General features: G+C 46.3%; 2 protein-coding genes across 3 annotated transcripts in view; one reads left to right on the top strand and one right to left on the bottom strand.

Annotated features, from left to right (window-relative positions):
* Positions 1-3,952: 3,952 nt before the first annotated feature.
* Positions 3,953-22,729, bottom strand: LOC140728094 (keratin, type I cytoskeletal 18-like). Of its 2 annotated transcripts, XM_073046281.1 has the most exons (8): positions 21,762-22,729; positions 21,137-21,219; positions 18,416-18,572; positions 12,435-12,599; positions 10,553-10,678; positions 8,827-9,041; positions 7,839-7,882; positions 3,953-5,013 (listed from the first exon to the last, which is right to left on the bottom strand). In XM_073046281.1, exons 1-8 carry the CDS (start codon positions 22,152-22,154, stop codon positions 4,913-4,915), a joined length of 1,284 nt encoding a protein of 427 aa, XP_072902382.1. In that variant the 5' UTR covers positions 22,155-22,729; the 3' UTR covers positions 3,953-4,912. The 2 variants fall into 2 exon arrangements, with proteins under 2 accessions (XP_072902382.1, XP_072902384.1); XM_073046283.1 differs by lacking the exon at positions 7,839-7,882 and having other exon boundaries at positions 21,762-22,725.
* LOC140728095 (keratin, type II cytoskeletal 8-like) overlaps positions 22,695-23,592 on the top strand; it is a 47,788-nt gene continuing 46,890 nt past the window's right edge. Inside the window, exon 1 of the mRNA XM_073046284.1 lies at positions 22,695-22,960. Within this exon, the coding sequence (XP_072902385.1) occupies positions 22,754-22,960 (207 nt within the window). The 5' untranslated portion in view covers positions 22,695-22,753. The remainder of the gene's footprint in view (positions 22,961-23,592) is intronic.

The following is a 23,592-nucleotide window of genomic DNA, read 5'->3' as shown; positions in this document are numbered from 1 at the left end:
CAGGATTTATGAACATTTGGAGAGGCATAATATGATTAGGAATAGTCAGCATGCCTTATGAGCCTGATTGAATTTCTTGAGGATGTGACTAAACACATTGATGAAGGTAGAGCAGTAGATGTAGTGTATATGGATTTCAGCAAAGCATTTGACAAGGTACCCCATGCAAGGCTTATTGAGAAAGTAAGGAAGTGATGTGCCTCAGGGATCTGTTCTAAGACCCCTACTCTTTGTGAATTTTATAAATGACCTGGATGAGGAAGTGGGAGGGATGGGTTAGTAAATTTGCTGATGACACAAAGGTTGGAGGTGTTGTAGATAGTGTGGAGGGCTGTCAGAGGTTACAGCGGGACATTGATAGGATGCAAAACTGGGCTGAGAAGTGGCAGATGGAGTTCAACCCAGATAAGTGTGAAGTGGTTCATTTTGGTAGGTCAAATATGATGACAGAATATAGTATTAATGGTAAGACTCTCGGCAGTGTGGAGGATCAGAGGGATCTTGGGGTCCGAGTCCACAGGACACTCAAAGCTGCTGCGCAGGTTGACTCTATGGTTAAGAAGGCATACGGTGCATTGGCCTTCATCAATCGTGGGAATGAGTTTAGGAGCCTAGAGGTAAAGTTGCAGCTATATAGGTCCCTGGTCAGATCCCACTTGGAGTACTGTGCTCAGTTCTTGTTGCCTTACAATAGGAAGGATGTGGAAACCATAGAAAGGGTGCAGAGGAGATTTACAAGGATGTGGCCTGGATTGGGGAGCATGCCTTATGAGAATAGGTTGAGTGAACTCAGCCTTTTTTCCTTGGAGCAACGGTGGATGAGAGGTGACCTGATAGAGGTGTATAAGATGATAAGAGGCATTGATCGTGTGGATAGTCAGAGGCCTTTTCCTAGGGCTGAAATGGCTAGCACGAGAGAGTACAGTTTTAAGGTGCTGGGAAGTAGGTACAGAGGAGATGTCAGGGGTAAGTTTTTTATGCTGTGCAGCTTGACTCTGATTAAGAAGCCATATGGTGTATTGGCCTTCATCAGATGATGAGGGGCGTTGATGGTGTAGTCAGAGGCTTTTGCCCAGGGTTGAAATGGCTAGCAGCACAAGAGGGCACAGTTTTAAGGCGCTTGGAAATAGGTACAGAGGAGATGTCACGGGTAAGTTTTTTTACTCAGAGAGTGGTGAGTGCGTGGAATGGGCTGCCGGCAATGGCGGTAGAGGCGGATACGATAGGGTCTTTTAAGAGTCTCCTGGATTGGTACATGGAGCTCAGAGAAATAGAGGGCTATTGGTAACCCTAGGTAATTTCTAAGGTAAGGACATGTTCAGCACAGCTTTGTGGACTGAAGGACCTGTATTGTGCTGTTGGTGTTCTATGTTTCTAAAACTACTCACAATACTCCCAAGTGAGGCCTCACCAGTGCTTTATAAAGCCTGAACATTACATCCTTGTTTTTATATTCTAATCTTCTCAAAATGAATGCTAACATCACATTTGCCTTCCTCACCATTGACTCAACCTGCAAATTGACCTTTAGGGAATCCTGCACGAGGATTCCCAAATTCCTTTGCACCTCAGATTTTTGAATTTCCTCTCCATTTAGAAAATAGTCTACCCTTTTATTTCTTCTACCAAAGTGCATAACCATACACTTCCCTACACTGTATTCTATCTGCCACCTCTTTGGCCATTCTCCTAATGTGTCTAAATCCTTCCACTTCCTCAAAACTACTTGCTTCTCCACCTACCTCCGTATCGTCTACAAACTTGACCACAAAGCCATCAATTCTGCCATTAAGTCATTGACATATAACATAAAAAGAAGCAGTCCCAACTCAGAACCTGTGGAACACCACTAGTCACAGGCAGACAACCAGAAAAGGCTCCCTTTATTCCCACTCTTTGCCTCCTGCCAATCAGCCACTGCTTTATCCATGCTAAAATACCATGACTCTTAACTTTTTAAGCAGCCTCATATGTGGCACCTTGTCAAAGGCTTTCTGAAAATCCAAGTACACAATATCAACCAATTCTTCTTATTCTACCGCTTGTTATTTTTTTCAAAGAATTCCAACAAATTTGTTAAGCAAGATTTAGGAAACCAAGCTGACTATGGCTTATTTTGCCATGTGCCTCCAAGTGCCCCAAAACCACATCCTTGACAATCGACTCCAACATCTTCCCAACCACTGTGGTCAGACTAACTGGCCAATAACTTCCTTTCTTCTGCCTCTCTCCCTCTTGAAGAGTGGAGTGACATTTGCAATTTTCCTTTCCTGTGGAACCATTCCAAAATCAATTGATTTTTGAAAGATCACTACTCTTCATCCACCTCTTTCAGAACCCTGGGGTGTACACCATCTGGTCCAGGTGACTTACCTACCTTCAGAGCTTACAGATTCCCAAGCACCTTCTTCCAAGTCATGGCAACTTCACACACTTCTGAGCCCTGACACTCTCAAACCTCCAGCATACTGCTAGTGTCTTTTATAGTGAAAACTAATGCAAAATACTTATTCGGTGGGATTGAGTTCAAGAGCCGAGAGGTAATGTTGCAGCTATACAAGACCTTGGTCAGACCCCACTTGGAGTACTGTGCTCAGTTCTGGTTGTCTCACTACAGGAAGGACGTGGAAACCATAGAAAGGGTGCAGAGGAGATTTACAAAGATGTTGCCTGGATTGGGGAAGTATGCCTTATGAGAATAGGTTGAGTGAGAGGGATTGATTGGGTGGATAATCAAAGGCTTTTCCCCAGGGCTGAAATGGCTAGCACAAGAGGGCACAGTTTTAAGGTGCTTGGAAGTAGGTACAGAGGAGAAGTCAGGGGTAAGTTTTTTATGCAGAGAGTGGTGAGTGCGTGGAATGGGCTGTTGGTGGCAGTGGTGGAGGCTGAAATGATAGGGTCTTTTAAGAGACTCCTGGATAGATACACAGAGCTTAGAAAAATAGAGGGCTATGGTTAAAGCCTCGGTAGTTCTAAGGTAGAGACATATTCAGCACAGCTTTGTGGGCTGAAGGGCCTGTATTGTGCTGTAGGATTTCCATGTTCATCCTTTGAATGTGTGCAATACCAATATCCCTGGACACCAATCCTCCTGACTTTCTGAATAATGGACTATTTATCTTTATTCCTCTCTCAAATTTGTATTCTCTTTGTTTATTTTACACACATAATTTATGGTAGCTTATATTGTCCTCATCTTGTAATGTGCTGTACTTCGATAGCAAAAAATAATAATTTTCATGACGTTTATGGCCTGGGTATGTAAGCCCATGACTATAGACTTAAGATTCTAGAATAAGAACTGGAACTGGGATGAAATGAAAGTCTTAGTGAGATTTAACTCCCATCAGCGATCACCATTCAGAATTCGATTCCCACCGCTTTAAGGAGCTTGTATGTTCATCCCATTGCCACAGGTTTCTTCTGGGTACTTTTCAGTCTTCCCACATTCCAAAGGTGAGGGCTACCCACCTGTGGGCATGCTCCTTTGTCACCAGATACACACAACCGATGGACTCACTTTCAAGCCTACAATCATGTTCTCAGTATTATTTATTTATTATTAGTTTTTTTTGTTGTATTTGCACCATTTTACTTATTTTAAACACTAGTTGTTTTGTGTAGATTTTCATTGATTCTATTGCATTTCTACGCTCTACTGTGAATGCCCACAAGAAAATGAATCTCAAGATTCATATATGTACTTTGATAATAAATATGGTAACATATATGTACTTTGATAATAAACTTATTTTGAACTCTCACGGGCTGACCCAGTGCAGCCACGGGCTGTGTTGATCATTGACACAAATGACACACTTCACTGTGTGTTTCGATGTACATGTGACAAGCTAATCTCTCATCTAGCCCCAGTACAGTTCAGTTGGGCTGAATGATCTGGTCCTGTGCCTTAGACTTGTAAATGATGTTCAGTCTACATCCATTGGGAAGTTCAAGCAGAATCTTTTATTATGTCATTTAGAGAAGCAAACAAAGTTACAATAGCAAAATCAGATTCCCACATCACCTTCCCCCACATTTATATCAAGGAATGTTAATGCTTTGGACAAAGTTATGCCTAAATTTTCAAGAAGCCCATGGAAATATACAATAGATGTGTCAAAGACAAGTACAGGGTTAAGATCTGAGCATTGCAGACAGCTGAATGTTCACCTGAAGTGCTCTGCCTACACAAAACGACAGTGTGCGGTGGGTTCAGTGATGCTGAGAAGACTAAGGCCACATGCAGAATTAGGCCATCAATGGAGCTTGGATCACTCTGAGACAGCTCAGGCCCCTGGGTGGTAAAGGGAGCACCGGGGACACTAGAGGATAGAACCACATTCCCCCCCCCCCCCCGTATCTCCCCCCTTATGGCAGTAGCGAGAAGAGAGCAGGAGTCTCAGGAACCACACCAAGTTCAGCAACAGTTATTACCCTTGACCAACAGACTCCTGAACTAGAGGGGATAACTTCACTCAGCCTCACTCACCCCAACACTGGACTCACTTTCAAGACCTCTTCATCTCATGCATTGCTTATTTTTGATTTTTTTTCTTGTTGTACTTGCTCAGTTTTTTATCTTTTGCACATTAGCTGTTTGTTTTTTTTTATGTGCAGTCTTTCATTGATTCTGTTGTGTATCTTTGTATTTACTGTGAAAGCCCGCTAGAAAATGAATCTCAGGGTTGTATGTGGTGAGATATATGTATTTTGATAATAAATTTACTTTGAACTTTAAACATTGAACACCCTGCTTCTTCACCGTTACCTAACTGAAACCCATTTCCCAAGTTGACCTTTGACCCTTGTACCCCAGCCGATAGATAGCCAGACAGACCCTTCCCCAAGCGTATTAGCTCTAAATCCTTTGGAATGTTCTCCCAGAATTCGGTGCAGATGGAAAGAATTTTCAATTTGGAATTTCTTTTGTTTCCTGTTTCTCTGAAACAATTTTCCCCTCCACGAGCTTCTGCGAAATGATGATGACTTTCTTAGTGTTTTTCCTTGGATCTGCAATAGATTCAAACAGAGAATAAGAGTCAGAGAATGGTAACAGGCCCTTCAGCCCAGCTTGTCCATGCTGACCGAGGTGCCCACCTCAGCAAGTCCCATTTCACCTGTATTTCAAGTTCATTGTCATCTGACTGTATATCTATATATACAACCAAACGAAACAACATTCCTCTGGACCAGTGTGCACCCACAAAAACATATCATGCACAGCATACAAAGCAAAATATTTCCACAAATTAATAAAATATAATTCAGAGTGCATGTAGTGCACAACACAGGTAAACAGTAAATAGTACTGAAAACAGTAAACAGCTCGCTATCCTAGTGATGAGACCTCTGTGGTGGCAAAGTATTCATTAGTCTCTGAGGCTGAGGGAAGAAGCTGTTACCCAGTCTGGCAGTTCCAGTCCTGATGCTCCTGTATCTCCTTCCTGATGGTAGTGGGTCAGAGAGATTGTGGGATGGGTGGTAGGGATCTTCATCAATGCTTTGGGTCCTTTGCATACAATGCTCCCAGTAAGTGTCACTAATAGCGGGGAGGGAGATCCTAGTGATTCTCTCATCAGTTTTTACTACTCTCTGTAGGGTCTTGCATTCTTATCTATGTACTGCACCTATCCAAATATCTGATAAATAATGTTAATATATCTGCCTCAACCACCTCCTCTAGAAGCTCGTTCCATATATGGACCACCCTGTGTGTGATGAAGTTGCCCTTTGGGTCCTTTTTAAATCTCACCCCACCCCCTCCAGTTGATGATTCCTCAGCCCTGGGAAAAAGTCTGTGTACGTTCACCATGTCTCTGCTCCTTTGATTTTATACACTTCTCGTATACACCCCTCAGTCTTGTATGCTCCAAGCAATAATAAGTTACCTACCGCATTGTGAATATGTACTTGTTAGATGTGGCCATGCTACGGTGGTGCTAGAACCATGGTGACATTGGTGGACTGCCCCAGCACATATTTAGACTGTAGTGTTTGTTGACACAAAAATATGTTCATGTACATGTGACAAATATACCTAATCTTCCTTTCTAGCACAATGTTATCGTGAATGTATATTACTATCTCATCAAAAACTTTGGACAAATTAATCGAGTAGGGTGCCTTATCAGCAAAGGAAAATGGAGAGCTGTGTAGGAGAGAAGAGATTAATCTTGGAGTAGATTAAAAGGTCAGCACAACATCAAGGGCAAACTTGGCAGACAGAAGGAGATGAGTACCTGGAATGAGCTGCCAAAGAAACTAGTTGAGGTAGATACATTAACAACACTTAACGGATATTTGGGCTGACTATCGCCATTCAATCCCTGCCTTTCCATCCCTTGGGACTCTCCCCCCATAACTTCCCTACAACAGGTGTTTGTCTCACTGGCTTGTTGCACTTCTGTCCGCCTTTCTTGAGTAAAGGTAGTAAGATGTTGTCCACACATGGTCAACTGATTCTGGTCCCAATTTTATCCCAAAGTGATATCTGGGTTTATTGTCCCTCATTACATTGTTTGCTTCCATACAGAGTGTTTGGGAAAGCCATCGTTAAGGACCGTCACCAACCAGGACATGCCCTCTTCTCATTGCAACCATCAGGGAAGAGGTACAGGAGCCTGAAGACACACACTCAATGTTTTGGGAACAGCTTCTTCCCCTTGGATATCAGATTTCTGAACGGACAATGAACCCATGAACACAACTTCACTATTGTGCTCTGTCTTTGCACTACTACTTTAATTTTATGGTTTTTTATTGTAACTTATAGTAATTTTTGTAATGCACTGTACTGCTGCCACAAACCTGCAAATTCCACAACATACTGTACGTCAGTGATAATAAACCTGATTCTGATTCTGAATTCATCTGCAAATTCTTCACTTTTAACATTTAATATTCTACAGTATGAAATTGTCTGTTCTGGGTAATTTATTCCTTTTACATCTCTAGCTCGCTCAACCTTCCTCATAAGACATGCTCTCTAATCCAGGCAGCATCCTAGTAAATCTTCTCTGCACCCTCCCCAAAGCTTCCACATACTTCCTATAGTGAGGCAACCAGAACTGAACATAACCAAGTATGATCTAGCCAGGGTTTTATAGAGTTGCAACAGTACCTTGTGGCTCTTGAACTCAATACCCTGACTAACAAAGGCCAATACTCCACACATCTTCTGAACCACCCTATCAATTTGGATGGCAACTCTGAGGGATCTATAGATTTGGACTTCAAGATCCCTCTGTTCCTCCAACCTGCTAAGAATCCCGTTATTAACCCTGTACTCTACCTTCAAATTCGACCTTACAAAATTAATTTCTGCACACTTTTCTGGGTTGAACTCCATCTGCCACTTTTTAGCCCAGCTCTGTATTTATCAGTGTCCCGTTCTAACCTAAGAACGGTTAAGAACCTTCTACACTCCCATAATTTCATCAACTTTCGTACCATCTACAAACTTACTACCCACCCTTCCACCTCCTCATCCAAGTCATTTATAGAAATCTCAGAAGAGCAGGGGTCCCCACAGAACACCACTGGTCACTGAACACACTCCAGCTACAACAATCTGCCTTCAATGGCCAAGCCAATTCTGAATCCACACAGCCACGTTTCCCTGGGTCCCATGCCTCCTGAATTTCTGAACCAGCCAACCATGGGGAACCTTGCAAAAAGGTTTATATTGCTTTTATACTATTGAAAGGTTTCTTGTGGATGTTCTGGGGTACCAAATAGTTTCTATTTGTGGTTCTCTCTAACAATGAAAAGTTCAGCAACATCCCTCAGCTTTGGTTACATGGCAACTGTTTCTCTATGCAGAACCATCAACTAACCTCCAGTGCCTAGAGGTGGTCTTGGGTGGTCTGATTGACTTAACCTGGAAAACAGAAACACGTTTACGCACAGAAGGGCAACCGATTGCCCTGAGTCACTAAGGGTTAGTGATTCTCACTAACCACCCCTTCATCCCACCTGCCATTAGTCACCAGACAAGTCAACCTTGCAATTAGACCTCAATGGTAGTGAGAATTGGTGGCGCAGTTAGCGTAACACTTTACAACGGCAACAACCAATCATCAATCAAGGTCAATTCCCACTGCTGTCCGTAAGGAGTTCACACGTTCTCCCCGTGACCACATAGGTTTCCTCCCACATTCTAATGACGTATGGGGTAAGGGTTGGCAAGCTGTGGGCATGCTTTATATGACAACACTTGAGGGCTGCCACTAGCACATCCTGGGAACTGTGTTGGTCGCTGACGCAAACAACGCATTTCACTGTAGGCTTCGACGTACATGCGACAAATAAAGCCCATATTTATGGTTCATTCCTGGGGGGGGGGGAGAGGGTGGGGCTGAGTGGGGGGGGGGATGGTTTTGGAATCACATGGATTCCATGTGAGTAGTGGAGGCCATTCGCACCTCCACATCCTACCAGACCCGTGTGGAACCAATCCAGCCAGTCTCATTGCCCCACCCTCCGACTCAGCTCCCAGTTGCATCTGCTTCCAGTCCTCCCTTTACCGTATCAGATCAGATACGAAAACACATGCAGCTGATCGACTGTACGGTGAATCGACTGGGTCCCCTGCATGCAAAAGGCTCTCTTTTCACGCAGACTTAGGAGTGCGCATGGTATTCGAACAGGGTCCGCCAATACATCGCTCCCGCACTGTAAGCGTGATCCATATTAACGTGACTCAGTTAAAATATTTAATTGTACAACACCACTGTCATTCTTGCCCCGCTCCCCACTAAACCCCAACCCCAACCGCCCTGGAGCCCTGAGTCATAGGGGTGTTCAGGTCAGGCTGTATGTTACCCATCTCCCTCCAGAAGCTTTCGGTAGGTGTCAATCTCCGCCTGCAGCCTCATCTTGGTGTTGAGCAAGGTCTGGTACTCCATGGCCCGGTTCTTCAGGTCTGTGCGGTACTGTGCCAAGTCCTGCTCGAGGTTGGCGATGGTGTTGGCCAGGCTCTGGAGCTCCCTGGCCACTCGGTCCTCGGTATCCTGCAGGGTGTCCTCCAGTGAATGGATCTGTCAGGGCAGTCAGGGTCAGTGAGTCACGCCACTGCACTGCCTCCCATATCAACCCATTCCCTAGGAAGATTCAGAGCGCTACAGCACAGAAACAGGCAGTGATGCATACATGACAAATAAAGCTGATCTTTCTTTTATCGACAGTAATCATCTAGCCTATGTGTCTTTAGGATGTGGAGAGAAACCAGAGAATTCTGTTGACTAGATAATTGCAAGTAATTGATGATGTTGTTCTACCCAAGAAAGGGAAAAATCTGTTATTGAGAAATTTTTAATTGATCTTATTGTATTTTTTAATGAATCTCAATTTAGAGTGCAGAAGAGGTTTACCAGGATGCTGCCTGGATTAGAGGGCACGTGGACAAACTTGGAGTGGTTTTTTTTCTGGAGCGGTGGGGGCTGAGAGGAGATCTGATGGAGGTTTATAAGATTATGAGAGGCATGGATAGAGTAGATAGACAGTATCTTTTTCCCAGGGGTGAAATACCTAATAGCAGGGGAGGGGGTAATTTCAAAGGAGATGTGATTGACAAGTATTTCTTCCCCCCACAGAAAGTGGTGGGTGACAGGAATGGATTGCCTGTAGAGATGGAAGAGGGAGATACATTAGAGAGATTAAAGCATGAGTACGAGGAAATGGAAGGATATGGACTTTGTGTAGGCAGAAGGGATCAGTTCAGTTGGCCCTTCGATTATTAATATAATTGATTCTGAACAACATTGCGAGTTCAAAGGCCTGTTCCTGTGCTGTACTGTTCTATGTTCACAGCAGTTATGGTGACATATACCGGTATGTAGATTAATAACAAATGTACTTTGAAATAGGGATGTGGATTGTGCTAATATAGTAATAGGGAACTGCAGACAAAGCCTAGAAGCAGACATAGAATGCCACGGAGACAATACACAAGTCTCGGGAACTTCATTAATTATGTTACAGCATTGTTAGCGAGAGAGAGAGAGAGTCAGAGAGAGCTACAGGACAGAAACAAGCCCTGGACTGTCTAATCCATGCTGAACCATTAATTTTCCGAGTTCCACCGACCCACACCCAGACCAAAGCCCTCCATACAGCTCCCATCCCTGCGCTTATCTAAACTTCTCTTAAACGTTGAAATTGAAACTGCATCCATCACTTTGGTTCCACATCCTCACCACCCTCTGAGCGAAGTTCCTCCTCAGGCTCCCCCGAAATATTTCACCTTTAACTTCTGACCTCTGCTTCTCGTCTCACACACCAGTAGGAAAAGACTGCTTGCATTTGCCCTATCTATACCCTTGGTAATTTGGTATAGCTCGATCAAATTTGTGTGAGTGTGCCTGTGCGCGCACGTGATTATGCGCGTACACGTCTGCGCGTCTACATGATGATGTGTGAGGTTGTGTGTTATGACTGGTAAGCAGGGCGGTACAGGTGAGGTGTGTGTGGGTGTGGGAGTGGGAGATTCTGTATCTGTGTGCGCGCCTGAGCCTGTGATTCGCAGTCCGGAACGGAGTGCCGTCGGTACCGTGGCTCCGAGGGTGCGCTGCTCCACCTCCAGGGTTTTGATCTGACGCCGGAGATCGGCGACATTCTGCTTCGCTGCCTGCAAAGCCTCATTGTTCTTCGAGACCTCGAGGGAGGCAGAGTCAAACTGCAAAAGAAGGCATAAGAGATACTGCAGATGCTGGAGATCCAGAGCAACACACACAAAATGCTGGCGGAACTCAGCAGGCCAGGCAGCATCTATGGAGAAGAATAAACAGTCCACATTTCGGGGTGAAAACCTCCATCAGAACTGGAAAGGATTTATTCCCCTCCATGAATATCGCCTGACTTGCTTAAGGGATGTGGCATCAGACTGGGTGATCAGAACAAACTTTACTGACTCTACAGGGACACAGCACACACTCACACCGTACCAACATCCTTACTCACACACAGCTTCTCTGCATCTTGTCCAAAAAACGTCCTCACACTCATTTTTCATACATTCACCCATGACTCACAGAAAATGCCACGTTCGAATGGCAAAGACACGATGGTCCAACTGGCCTAGTTCTGCTTCTGTCTTTTACGGTCTTATGAAAGCCAGCCTCCCCTCCATGGACTCTGTCTACACTGCTCCTACTTCAGTAAACAGCCGACATAATCAAAGACCCCACCCATCCTGGACATCTCTCTCTTTCCCTTTCCCACCAGGTGGAAGATACAAAGCCTAGGCTCAAGGACAGCATCTACACCACGTTATAAAACTCTTCAATGGTTCCCCAGTATGATAAGATGCATCCTTGACCTCACAATCTACCTGCTCTGCACCCTCTCTGTATTCTGCCTTGTTAATATTGTACTACTTCAATGCAGTACCCCACTGTTGTAAGACTATTGAATGACCCTCTAATACAATAAGATGGATTATTGATCTCACAATCTATCTCTTATTCTGCACCTTGTTATTCCATAAGGAGTCAATTACCAAAGACCCCACCCACTCAGGACTTTCTCTCTTCCCCATCTCCAATCGGGCAGAAGATACAAAGACCCAAAAGCATGTACAAACAAGCTTAAAGACAGCTTCTAACCCACTGTTATCAGACTCTGGAACGGACCTCTTGTATGATGAAATTGAACTTTCGATCTCTCAGTCTACTTTGTCGAGGCCCTTGCACTTCAGTCACAGACACAGACCCGCCTGTGAAAGGACGAGGGTTGGGCATGGGGCTCGCAACTCCATCCACAAAGCCCCGGAGCTACAGAAATGCCAACAGAAGCTCCCATCACTGGGAGAGAAAGGATCTTTGAAGATGGGCTATACCTGGGGGCAATTTGAAAGACTGGCCCAGGACAGACCAGGCAAGCTGTTGTCTGCAGCCCATGCCCCAATACAAGTTGTTAGAGTGACTTTTGGGTTTAGGACATTTACATTTAGCAATTGACTTTGACTACCAGTCTTCACATCTGAAGGATGTATGGTGCATTTAATTTGGAGTACAGCTCTGAACAAGCCCTAAAAGCTGTGAATCCCGGCCCAAACAATGGTGATTAAAATTCATTTGGATGTCTGTGTTGTGGATGTGAATCAAGAGGCATGAAGGTTGTATGTAGTTTCAAAGAAAGCATTCAAAGAAAGAATACATTGTAAATAAGGAGTTGTCCTTTGATGTTTGGCACATAAAATATCAGGCCAGCCAGACCTTGCGACCGAAAGCGTCCCCATATGATGCCTGTTGTACCTGGTTTTGTCAAGTAAAGAAGCTGCTCTGTATCTACCAGTAATTTTCTCTGCTAACTCCATTCACGCAACAAGCAGCTGCATGTGTATATCACGGTTATTAACCCACTGCCCATCTTGATGCATTTGGTGACAACACTCAGGAGACTCAGGAACACATTCACCCTGTGCCCATTACCTTCTTTCTGTAGCATTCTTCTGCCTCCTTCTTGTTCTGGTCTGCAAGGGCCTGGTATTCCTCTCGGATCTTGTTAATCATTTGTCCCAGGTCCTCCTCGTCAGAGTTTTCAAGCTCCACCGAGACGCTGGAGTTCGAAATCTGTCTTCTGAGTTCATCCACCTCCTGTGAGGACAAACAAACTTTACAGCACTGTTCCATTCAGTGAAATCAGCCTGGGCAAAACAGAGGCAGTTCAATTTCAAGTTTATTGTCATGGGCAGACAGACTCAAAATCAGGTTTATTATCAGTTATATAGACGATGAACTTTATTGCAGCAGTACAGTGCAATGTGTAAAAACAATACTTTGTTACAACACAAAATATATAAAAAGAAAATTACTATGGCAAAAAGAGCAAAAGAGTGAGGGACTCAGGATATAACCTGTCAAATTCTGCAGTCTGATTGTGAGCTATACAGTATAAGGAGGCCCTCTATTGGTCAGGGTCAACCATGGATGTTGTGACCTAGCTGTATGCAAGCTAGGGCAGGGCAATATGGAAAGCACGCTGTAGCCTATGCAGCAGGCTCCCCATGAGGGGGTACAGCCACAAAGCAGCAGAGGTTTGAAATCAAAGTTTTTCTCCTAGATAAGCTGCCAACCATGGCTGACAAGCCCCATCTGCCTGAAGTGAGCAGTTTTGAGGTGCCAGTAACCCACCTTTGCCAGTTCTCCCGACAGTAGGAACATTTTTGGCGGGTTTGGTAGCTAAGCCACACGTGAAGGCCATGAAATGGACTTGGTTGTTAGAGGCTATTTGAAAGGCACCATATCAGGAGTATTTGATAGGTAGAGGGAGCTCATTCCTGCTACTCCTGTCCACCCCCCCCCCCCCAAGCACAGTTTTGACAACCTTAAGGAATCAAACTCTATAAACGATTTAGATAAATTAAGTGGTTTAGATCATTTTTGGGCCCCATATGCAAGAAAGGATGTGCTGGCATTGGAGATGGTCCAGAGGAGGCTCATGAGTGATTCCAGGAATGAAAAGGTTAACGTATGAGGAATGTTTGATGGCTCTGGGCCTGTACTCACTGGAGTTTAGAAGAATGAGAGAAGATCTGATTGAAATCGATTAAATATTGAATGCCCTAGATAGAGTGGACATGGAGAAGGTGTTCCCTATAGTGGGGGAATCTTGGACCAGAGGGCGCAACCTCAGAAAAGAGGGACATCCCTTCAGAACAGAGATGAGGAGGAATGTCTTCAGCCAGAGGGTGGTGAATGGATGGAATCTATTGCCACAGACGGCTGTGGTGGCCAGGTCATTGGGTATGTTTGAAGCAGAGGTTGATAGGTTCTTGATTAGTCACAGGGTGAAAAGTCATGAGGAGAAGTCAGGAGAATGGGGTTGAGAGGGACAAGAGATTGAGTGTATTTTAATCAGAGGCTGTTGGGTTTTTGATTAGCAAGGGTGTCAAAGGTAACAGAGAGAAGGCAGGAGAATATGGTTGAGAGAGATAATAAGTCACCCACGATGAACCGACGAGGAAGACGTGACGGGCTGAATAGCCCAATTCTATGCCATGGAAATGAGCTTTTCGCAGCAGCAGCAGCACATTGCAAACATAAACAGATTATACATAATATGCAAAAGAAGCAATAGCACTACTGCAAGCTGAGAGAGAGTAAAGAAATACAGTTGGAGGTAGTGTTGGGGCTTTTCAGGTGGGTTCATTCTGACTAGCTGCGTCACAGCCTGCAATAGAGACTCCAGTGCACAAGGTTGCAGGAGGTTGCAGAGAGAGATGTCTCCATTGTGGGCACACTACAGTACACAGCTCAGCAGATTATGGAAACCATGGACTCTATCTACACTTCTCACTGCCTCAGTAAAGTAGCTAGCAAAGTCCAAGACAGCCTCCAACCCCAAATGTTCTCTCTTCTCCCCTCTCCCATCAGGCAGAAGGTAGATAAGCCTGAAAGCACACATCACCAGGCTCAAAGACAGCTTTTTATCAGACTCTTGTATGATAAGGCGGACCCTTGACCTCACAGTCTACCTCATTATGGCCTTGCACTGTATTGTCTACAGTATGCAAGACAAGCTTTTCACATGTGACAATAATAAACCAATCCCAAAATGCTGGAGGAACTCAGCAGCTCAGGCAGCATCTATGGAAATGAATGAACTAGTCAATGTTTTGGACCAGACTGGAAATGAAGGGGGAAGACGCCAGAATAAAAAGGTGGAGGGAGGGGAAGGAGGGTAGATAGAAGGTAGAAGCCAGGTGGGTAGGAAAGATAAAGGGCTGGAGAGGAAGGAATCTGATATGAGAGGAGAAAAGGAAGGAGGAGGGGACCCAGGGGGAGGTGAGATGAGGTAAGAGGCCAGAGTGGGAAACAGAAGAGGGGAGGAGAAGGGAAATTAATTTTTGCCAGAAAGAGAAATCAATATTTATTCCATCAAGTTAGAGGTTACCCAGATGGAATACAAGGTGTTGCTCCTCCACTCTGAGGGTGGCCTCATTGTGGCACAAGAGGAGGACATGGGTCGACATGTTGGAAAGGGAATGAGAATCAGAAATAAAATGTCTGGCCACCGGGAGGTTCTGCTTCTGGTGGATGGAGTGAAGGTGCTCAATGAAGCAGTCCCCCAATTTACACTTATCTCACCAATGCAGAGGAAGCTGCACTGGGAGCACCTGACACCTCAACAGGTTCACAGCTGAAATGTTGCCTCACATGGACAGTCTGTTTGGGGTCCTGTATGGAGGGGAGGGAGGGGGTGAACAAGCAGGTGTAGCACTTTGGCCACTTGCAGAGGTAAGTGCTGGGTGGGAGGTTAGTGGGGAGGGGTGACTGGACAAGGGAATCACAGAAGGAGTGATCCCTGTAGAAAGTGGAGAGAGGGGGAAGAGCTAAAGATATGTTTGGTGGTAGGATCCCTTTGGAGATGGCAGAAGTTGTGGAGAATGATGGCTCATGGGGTGGTAGGTAAAGACATGAGGAACTCTCTCACTGTTAAGGCAGCGGGAAGATGGGATGAGCAGGATGTTCAGGAAGTGGAGGAGATGCAGGTAAGGGAAGCATCAATGTTGGAGGAAGGGAAAGAAGGAGGAAATCTCTGGTGTCCTGGGAAGAAAAGCTGCATCCTGGGAACAGATGCAGCAGAGATGAAGGAACTGAGAAAAAGGAAAAGTATTTTTACAGGAGACGGGGTGGAAAAAGGTATTGTCAAGGTAACCACAGGATATGGTAGACGATTGACAATCTATCTCCAAAGATCGAGAAAGGGAAAACAGATGGAAGAGATGGACCAAGTGAATTTAAGGGCAGGGTGGTAGTTGGAGGCAAAGTTAATGATATTGACAAGCTCAGCATTGGTGTATGAATCAGCACCAATGCAGACATCAGTGTAGTGGAGGAAGAATTGGGGAGCATTACCATTGAAGACGTGGAACACAAACTGTTGTATGTAGCAAGCAAAAAGACAGACATAGCTAGAGTCCATGCGGGTGTCCATGGCTACCCCTCAGGTTTAGAGAAAGTAAGAGGAAATATTTTTGAGGGTGAGGACCACTTTGGCCAGACAGAGGAGGGTGATGGTGTTGGGGAACTGATGGTTCTTTTATTGAGAAAGAAGTGGAGAATTTTAAGGCCTTCTTCATGGAAGATAGAGGTGTATAGGAACTGAACAGCCATGGGGAAGATGAGGCAGTCAGGGCCAGGGAACTGAAAGTTTGTGAGGAAACCAACAGCATGAGAGGTGGCATGGATGCTGGTGGGAAGGAATTGAACCTGGGGGTGGAGGGGGGGGATAGAATGGTGTCAAAGTATGAGGACATGAGTTCAGTGGGGCAGGAGCAGGCAGAGACATTGGGCCTATCTGGACGATCAAGTTCGTGGATCTTGGGTAGGAAGTAGAAGTGTTGGGTAAGGGATGTACGAGTTTGGTGGTAGTGGATGGGAGTTCTCCATTGTTGATGATGTAGGAGACAGTTTTCTGATGGTCCGGAGTGGAGTCCTCTTCAAGGGGGAGGCATGCAGAGATGTGCCGCCTGTCCTTAGCAAGGTAGAGTCAGTCCATCTCACAACAACAAAACCCCCTTTGACCTCGGGTTTGATGGCAAATTTGGGAATGGTACGGAGAGAGTGGAGGGCAGTGTGTTCACAGGACACAAGGTTCGAGGGGGAGAGTGGAGTGCTGAAATCAAGCCAGCTGAGTCTCATCAATTCAAGATGAAAAGATTCGGACCAGGCAGAGAATCAGAGCTGGGCGTCCAAGAGGAGGAGGAGAGTTGGAGATGGGAGAAGGAGTCATCAGAGCAGGATGTGGAATTCTTGGCAAAGAAGTGGACTCAAACGGAGGTGACAGAAGAAGAGCTCGGCATCATGGCAGACATGAAACTTCCTGAGGTGTGGGCAAAGGGCCAATGCTAGTATACTGTGAAGAGCATTCTAACTGGTTGCACAACTGACTGGTGGAGGGGCCACTGCACTGGGTCAGAAAAAGTTGCAGAGGGTTGCAAACTCAGCCAGCTCCATCACAGGCACAAGCCTTCCTAGCATTGAGGATATCTTAAAAAGGCAATGGCTACAGAAGGCAGCATCCATCATTAAAGACCCCATCACTGCAGAGTATGTCCTCTTCTCATAAAGCACCATTAGGGAGGCGGTGCAGGAACCTAAAGACACCCGCAACATTTCAGGAATAGCTTCTACCCCTCTGTCATCAGAATGGACAACAAACCCATGAATAATACCTCACTTTTTGGCTCTTCCTGCACTACTTATTTAACTTAAATATATATAAATACATATTTCTTATTGTAATTTATAGTATATTTTATGCACTGCACTGTACTGCTGCCATAAAACAACAAATTTCACGACATATGTCAGTGATAATAAACCCGGTTCTGATTCTTGCTCAGAGCTTTTTATAACCTTCCCTAGATTTCTCTATTGCTCTGCCGTCACACATCCTCTCATGCCCAGATCTGTCAGTTCTCTCTCAGTCTCACAAAGCGCATTGCCCATACAGAGAACTTCAGGTTCCACACATGGAGAAAACTTCTTCAAAGAATCTCTTTTCCTCAAAGAAAAGAGAGCTCCTGATCGGTTGGTTAAGAAGGCATATGCCGTGTTTACCATTAATCAGGGATTGAGTTAAAGAGCTGCTAGGTAATCTTGGAGCTCTTTAAAACCCTGGTTAGACCACATTTGGAATATTGTGTTCAGTTTTGGTCAACACATTACAGGAAGGATGTAGAAGCTTTAGGGAGCATGTAGAGGAGATTTACCAGGATGTTGCCTGGATTAGAGAGCATATTTTATGAAGATAGGTTGAGTGAGCCAAGACTTTTCTCTTTGGAGCAATGAAGAATGAAAGGTGACTTGGCAGAGATGTACATGATAAGAGGCAAGGATGGAGTGGAGAGCAAGCACTCTTCTCCCCAGGGCAGAAATGGCTAATACTGGGGGTATCAGTTTAAGGTGACTGGAAGAACGTATGGGGAGATGTCAGAAGTAAGTTTCATACATAGAGTGGTGGGTCTGTGGAACTGACTGCCAGGGATTGTGGTGGAGGTAGAAACATTAGGGACATTTAAGAGACGCTTAGATAGACACATGGAGGAAAAAAAATTGGGGCTATGTAGAAGGGAAAGGTTAGATTGACCTTAGAGCAGATTAAAAGTTTGACACCACGTCGTGGGTCAGAAGGCATTGATCCCATTTCATCCCTGCACTCCCCCCCCCCCCAAACGCTACCCCTCACACTAGGGGTCAATGTGCTGCGGCCAATTAAACCATCGATCTGCACGTCTTTGGCATGTGGGAGGAGCCTGGAGCACCCGGGGAGAACGTGCAAACTCCACAAAGACAGCGCCCGAGGTCAGGATCGAACCTTGAAGGCAGCGGCCCTACCCACTGCGCCACTATCTCACGCCCCTCAGGTGAATTCAACAAGCTGACCTAATGGCAGAAACCGTTACCTCCTGATGGTTCTTGCGGAGGTATCCGAGCTCCTCGTTCAAGTTCTCGATCTGCATGTCCAGCTGCCCACGGCCGACGTTGGTCTCTTCGAGGATTTTTCTCAGACCATTGAGGTCCTGTTCTACCGACTGCCTCAAGTCCATCTCCGACTGCCACCTGAGGACACCGAGGATCGCCGGGTTACTGAACACCCTCCACACTAAGCCCAGTTTCCGAGACACTGGTCTACTGAGGCCATTTGGCCATCCTGCCTATGCTGGCCCCTTACAGGTTGTGCTGTTTCTCCAAAAGTGATAAACTTCCTGAGTAACTTGGCTCCCCTTGTAAAATCAGAAATAACAAGCCCGCATGTTATCCTTGATTAGGATTTGAATTTTAAATCCCGCATAAAGAAAGTGACCAAAGCAGCATTTTTACACTCGTTTCTGTCACGTAATGATGCTGAAAACCTATTTCATGACTTTACGTCGAATAGAATAGGTGCACTTATATGACTTTCCAAAGCAACCCATTGATAAACTTCAACTCATCCAAACGCCGCTGCTAGACTTTTAACTAAAACCAAGATAAGGGAACACATCATCCCGTCCTAGCTACTCTGCATTGGCTTCATGGGTCTTTTAGAATTGATTTTAAAGCCCTCAATGGTCTGGGAACGGAGTACATCACCGAATTGTTTTCGTTTTATAATCCTGCTCGAGCTCTTAGGCTTTCTTCCGCCACTCTCTTAAATTTAAACTATCTCCCTCAAAGATAATTTGCAAGTCAGTTTTATTTGAACTACGCTCCTAAACTGTGCAACTCACCTGTACCTGAAACTACAAAGGATGCTAGCTGACACTTCTAAACGCCAGCTCAAACCCTATTTACTTAAGCTTGGTTTTAACTAACATCTTTTTTCCCCCTTTATTTTTATGTTTGCATTTTATCCCATTACAAAGCACTTTGAACTGCATTGTTTTGTATGAAAAGTGCTCTATAAATAAGTTATTTTTATTGTTATTAACTTTCTTGAAAACTTTTCCCCGGAAATCGTTCCCAAATCATAACAGTGTGCTGGAGATCATTTATCGAACTACGGTCAGCGCTAGCTGTTGGATCTGGGTTGATTTCCCGCCACTGTCTGTAAGGAGTTTGTACACTCCGTGTCCACTTTACTACCTCCTGTGCTGAGTGTGTGTTGGTGGTCATCCGCTTCAAGCTGTCACGTGTCTGTGCATTCAGAGGCGCTCTGCCACACCGTTGTTCTAACACGTGGCTAGTTGAGATACTGTCACCTTCCTGCCATCTTGAACCAGTCTGGCCATTCTCTCTGACCTCTCATTAACAATGCGGCTTCGCCCACAGAACTGCTGCTCACTGGATGTTTTATTTTTGTTTTTTCACACCATTCTCTGTGAACTCTGGAGATGGTTGTGCGTGAAAACCCCAGGAAATCAGCTGCTTCTCCGACACTCAAACCACCCCGTTTGGCACCAACAAGCATTCCACGGTCAAAGTCACTTAGATCCCATTCTTTCCCCATTTGATGTTTGGTCTGAACAACAACTGAACCTCTTGGTCACGTCAGCGTGCCTTTACGCGTTGTGTTGCGGCTACGTGATGGCTGATTAAATATTGGCATACACGAACCCATGTACAGATGTACCTAATAAAGTGGCCACTGAGTGGACGTACTATGACACAAAACATATTTTAAAGTTTGAACTACAAGGACTGGGCCTGGGACTGTTTTTCCCTGGAGTGAAAGAGGTGGAGGGGCGACTTCATAGAAGTGTATAGGAGCCTGGATAAGATTGATAGTAATAGTCCTTCTTCTCCAGGGTTGTTATTCTGGGTCGGGCTGCAACCATGCCGTTTCTTTAACAATTTTTACGAGGCCGGTTTGCCAGTTCGGCACTCAACCCAGCGCGGATGGAAAGCGGGCAAGGAGCCGGCCGGATTTGACCCCTCGCAGCAAAGTCCGGTGCAGTTGCTCTCCTCGAGGGTAAAACTCGGGGGCAAGGGTTTAGGGTGAGACGGGGGAAAGATTCAAAGGGAACTTTGAAGGGCAACTTTTTCACCCGGAGGGTGGCAGGTACATGGAACGAGCTGCCGTTCCAACATTTAAACAAACCCACGGATAGGAAATATTCAGATACGGACAAAATGCGGACAAAGCCGGATGGCCGAAGCCTGTCCCGGAGCTGGGGGGCTGCCGTTTGAGGGAGGAATGGGGCTTGTTTTGCCATTGTTGTTTTTGTTGCTTGGTGTGTTCGGTGTTGTTCTGCTGAGCATTCTCGGCGTGGTATGTTGGCACTAGCCTAGAATGTGTGGCGACGCCTCCAGCACACGCTTGGGTTGTGTTGGTTGTTAACGCAAACGATGCATTTCACTGTATTCGGCCAGACTTCTAACCTCCTCCAGGATCAATCAAACCCTTCCCTCCCACATAGCACTCCAGATTTCTATCATCCATCTACCTATGTTAGAGTTTATTAAATGTCCCTCATGTACCTGCTTCTACCACCATCTCTGGCAGGGCGACACACACACACACACACACACACACACACACACACACACACACACACACACACACACACACACACACACACACACACACACACACACACACACACACACACACACACACACACACACACACACACACACACACACTAAAGTTAGATCCAAGGATCTGTTTCCGTGCTGTGAACTTTAAACCATCGAATACTCACTTCACTTTGAAGTCATCGGACGCCAGTTCGCAATTGTCCAGCTGTAAGGTCAGGCCGGCATTGTCCAAGTTGGTGTCCTGAACCTATAATGCAAAGCAGGTTCAGGCGCGGCAGTGGTGTAGATAGGCACGGGGCCGAGGCTCGCGTATCACAATGCGTGCACGCACCTCGCTGTTAGTGCAACGCTTCACAACGCCCCCAATCCGGGACCCGGTGTGAGCACACACACACACACACACACACACACACACACACACACACACACACACACACACACACACACACACACACACACACACACACACACACACACACACACACACACACACACACACACACACACACACACACACACACACACCTGGAGGAACTCAGCGGGTCCGGCAGCATCTGTGGCAGGGTGGAAGCAGAAAGTGTCGACGTGTCACGTCGGGACCCTTCAAGAGGAATGGAAAGAAAGAGGATAAAGTGTGGTCCAGAGCCCGGATCCGTCCCTTTCTAATTAATCCCTGCGTTAATATGTTCTTGATTAGTCAGGGCGTCAAAGGTTACGGGGAGAAGGGGTTGAGAATGGCGGCCCAATGAGAACGGCCCAATTCTGATCCTATGTCTTATGGTCACCCACCTGCTTACAGAGGTCCAGCACGGGTTTCTCGTACGACTGCCAGTCCCGGGTCATCGGGCCTTTCTTGGCCAGCGCGTCCTTAATCTTGTTCTCCAGTTCCTTGTTGGAGGTCTCGAGGCTCTTCACCTTGTTCATATAGGCGGCGAGCCGCTTGTTCAACACCTGCAGTTCGTCCTGCCGGTTGAACGTAGGTACCGAGAACTCCATCCGCCCGATTGCGGGCACGTTCACTGGACCGTACGACATCAGCCGCACGTTCCTGCTCAGGTCGCCCTGGAGACTCCGGGCGGTGCTGGCCCGCCGCTGAGAGCTACCGCTCACCAGACTGGCTGAGCTGGGCGAACGCATGAGGACAGAGCTTCCTCTGTTCAGCTTAGCCCTGAACATATCCATTCTCTGTTCAATTCCAGGTACCCGATGACCCTCTTCACACCGCAATCTGTCTACCCCTCTCCGATTCTGCTCAGGGACACTTCGCCCGGCTCCTGCAAAGCCACTCGTCTCTCGCTTTCTCTCTCCTATCTCCCCTTTTGACCACTCCTTTCCCTCCTCTCCTCTCCTCTCCCGTGCCTTCTGCTCTCTCACACAAGTCTCCCCCTTTTCTCTGTCTCTCTCTTGCAGCTGTTCCCTTGTATCTCCTGCTCTGCCTTTTCACCTGTTCGCCTCTACCTGTGCCCCTCACACCTACGCACACACTTCTCCCTGTACTCCTCTCACCTGCCTCTTTTGACTCAGGTGAGTTTCTGTTTATATGCAGCTGAACGCATGGTTTTGGACTGGCAGCTTCATTGTCCAATTGCAGCCCGCCGCCTTTCGACTGACTCATTAATAGGCGAAAGCCGAGGTTTCATTGGAGTCCCGGCCCTCACTGGGTCCAATGGAAAACGGAGAGGGCGGGACTAATGTGATTGACTTGTTGTTAAAGGCTCCGGTGACAGCTGTGCGGTGGCACTTCGGCTCGGCGCTCGCAGTGGAGCTCAGGACCCTTTGCCATGTCCTACGGCACTTCAGGATTCAGCAGCCGGTCGCTGCAGCGGATGTCCACCCTCCGCACGGTGCCGCGCTCCTTCTCCATCAACACCATGCTGCTGTCGGACGAGCCGCGGGTGGAATTCGATGCGCAGGGCAGGGCAGCGCGCATCCAGGAGAAGGAAGATATCAAAGGGCTGAACAACCGCTTCTCGGAGGTGATCGGACAGGTGAGCAGTGCCGGAGACGCGGAAGATAACACGACCCGCAATATCTAGGAGACCACAATTCCCCGGGATTCCCAACAAAGTCCCAATACCCACAAATATTGAAATCCGCAAAAACTGGGATCCGCAGCTGCGGAGTCCCACGGAACCCGCGACCTCAATGTCTCGGATCCGATCCGCAACGTCTTATAGTAGGTAAATTCCGGGACCCACAAAATTTAAGTCCTGCAATTTCCCGAAACCCGTAAGATCTCAAGTCCCGCAAATATTGAGACTCGCAAATCCCGTAAGCCGCGATATTCAGTCTAGAAATTCCGGGACCCATAAAATCTTGGGAGCCATAAATGCCGAGATCCTCAGTTTTGGATCTGCAACTTTCAGGAATCCAGACAAATCCAGAGACCTGCAAATCCCGGGACTTGTAAAATCCTGGGAGTTGCAAACACAGGGGGTCACGGAATCATGAGATCCGCAATATCTAGGCACCCACAAATCCCGAGACCCGCAGAATCCTAGGATCCACAAATCCCGAGACCCGCTGAAAAAGGAGAACTTTCGTCGTTCCGAGACCTCGGGATATCCAAACCAGGGACACTAATGGATCGCAGTCCGCTCGCCCCAGACCGATATCCTAA

The sequence above is a fragment of the Hemitrygon akajei genome, chromosome 5 (assembly GCF_048418815.1).
Source record: "Hemitrygon akajei chromosome 5, sHemAka1.3, whole genome shotgun sequence".
NCBI classification, from domain to species: Eukaryota; Metazoa; Chordata; class Chondrichthyes; order Myliobatiformes; family Dasyatidae; genus Hemitrygon; species Hemitrygon akajei.
Note: the sequence above shows the minus strand (reverse complement) of the source record. Positions and strands in the feature narration are given on the sequence as shown.

Excerpts from the sequence above, each read along its gene's own strand:
- LOC140728094 (XM_073046281.1), bottom strand. The coding sequence starts at position 22,154 with ATGGATATGTTCAGGGCTAAGCTGAACAGAGGAAGCTCTGTCCTCATG. Across the intron at positions 10,679-12,434 it reads AAGAATGCTACAGAAAGAAG|TTTGACTCTGCCTCCCTCGA; the intron begins GTAATGGGCACA and ends CTTCTTTTGCAG. Across the intron at positions 5,014-7,838 it reads ACCACCTCTAGGCACTGGAG|ATCCAAGGAAAAACACTAAG; the intron begins GTTAGTTGATGG and ends AATCTATTGCAG.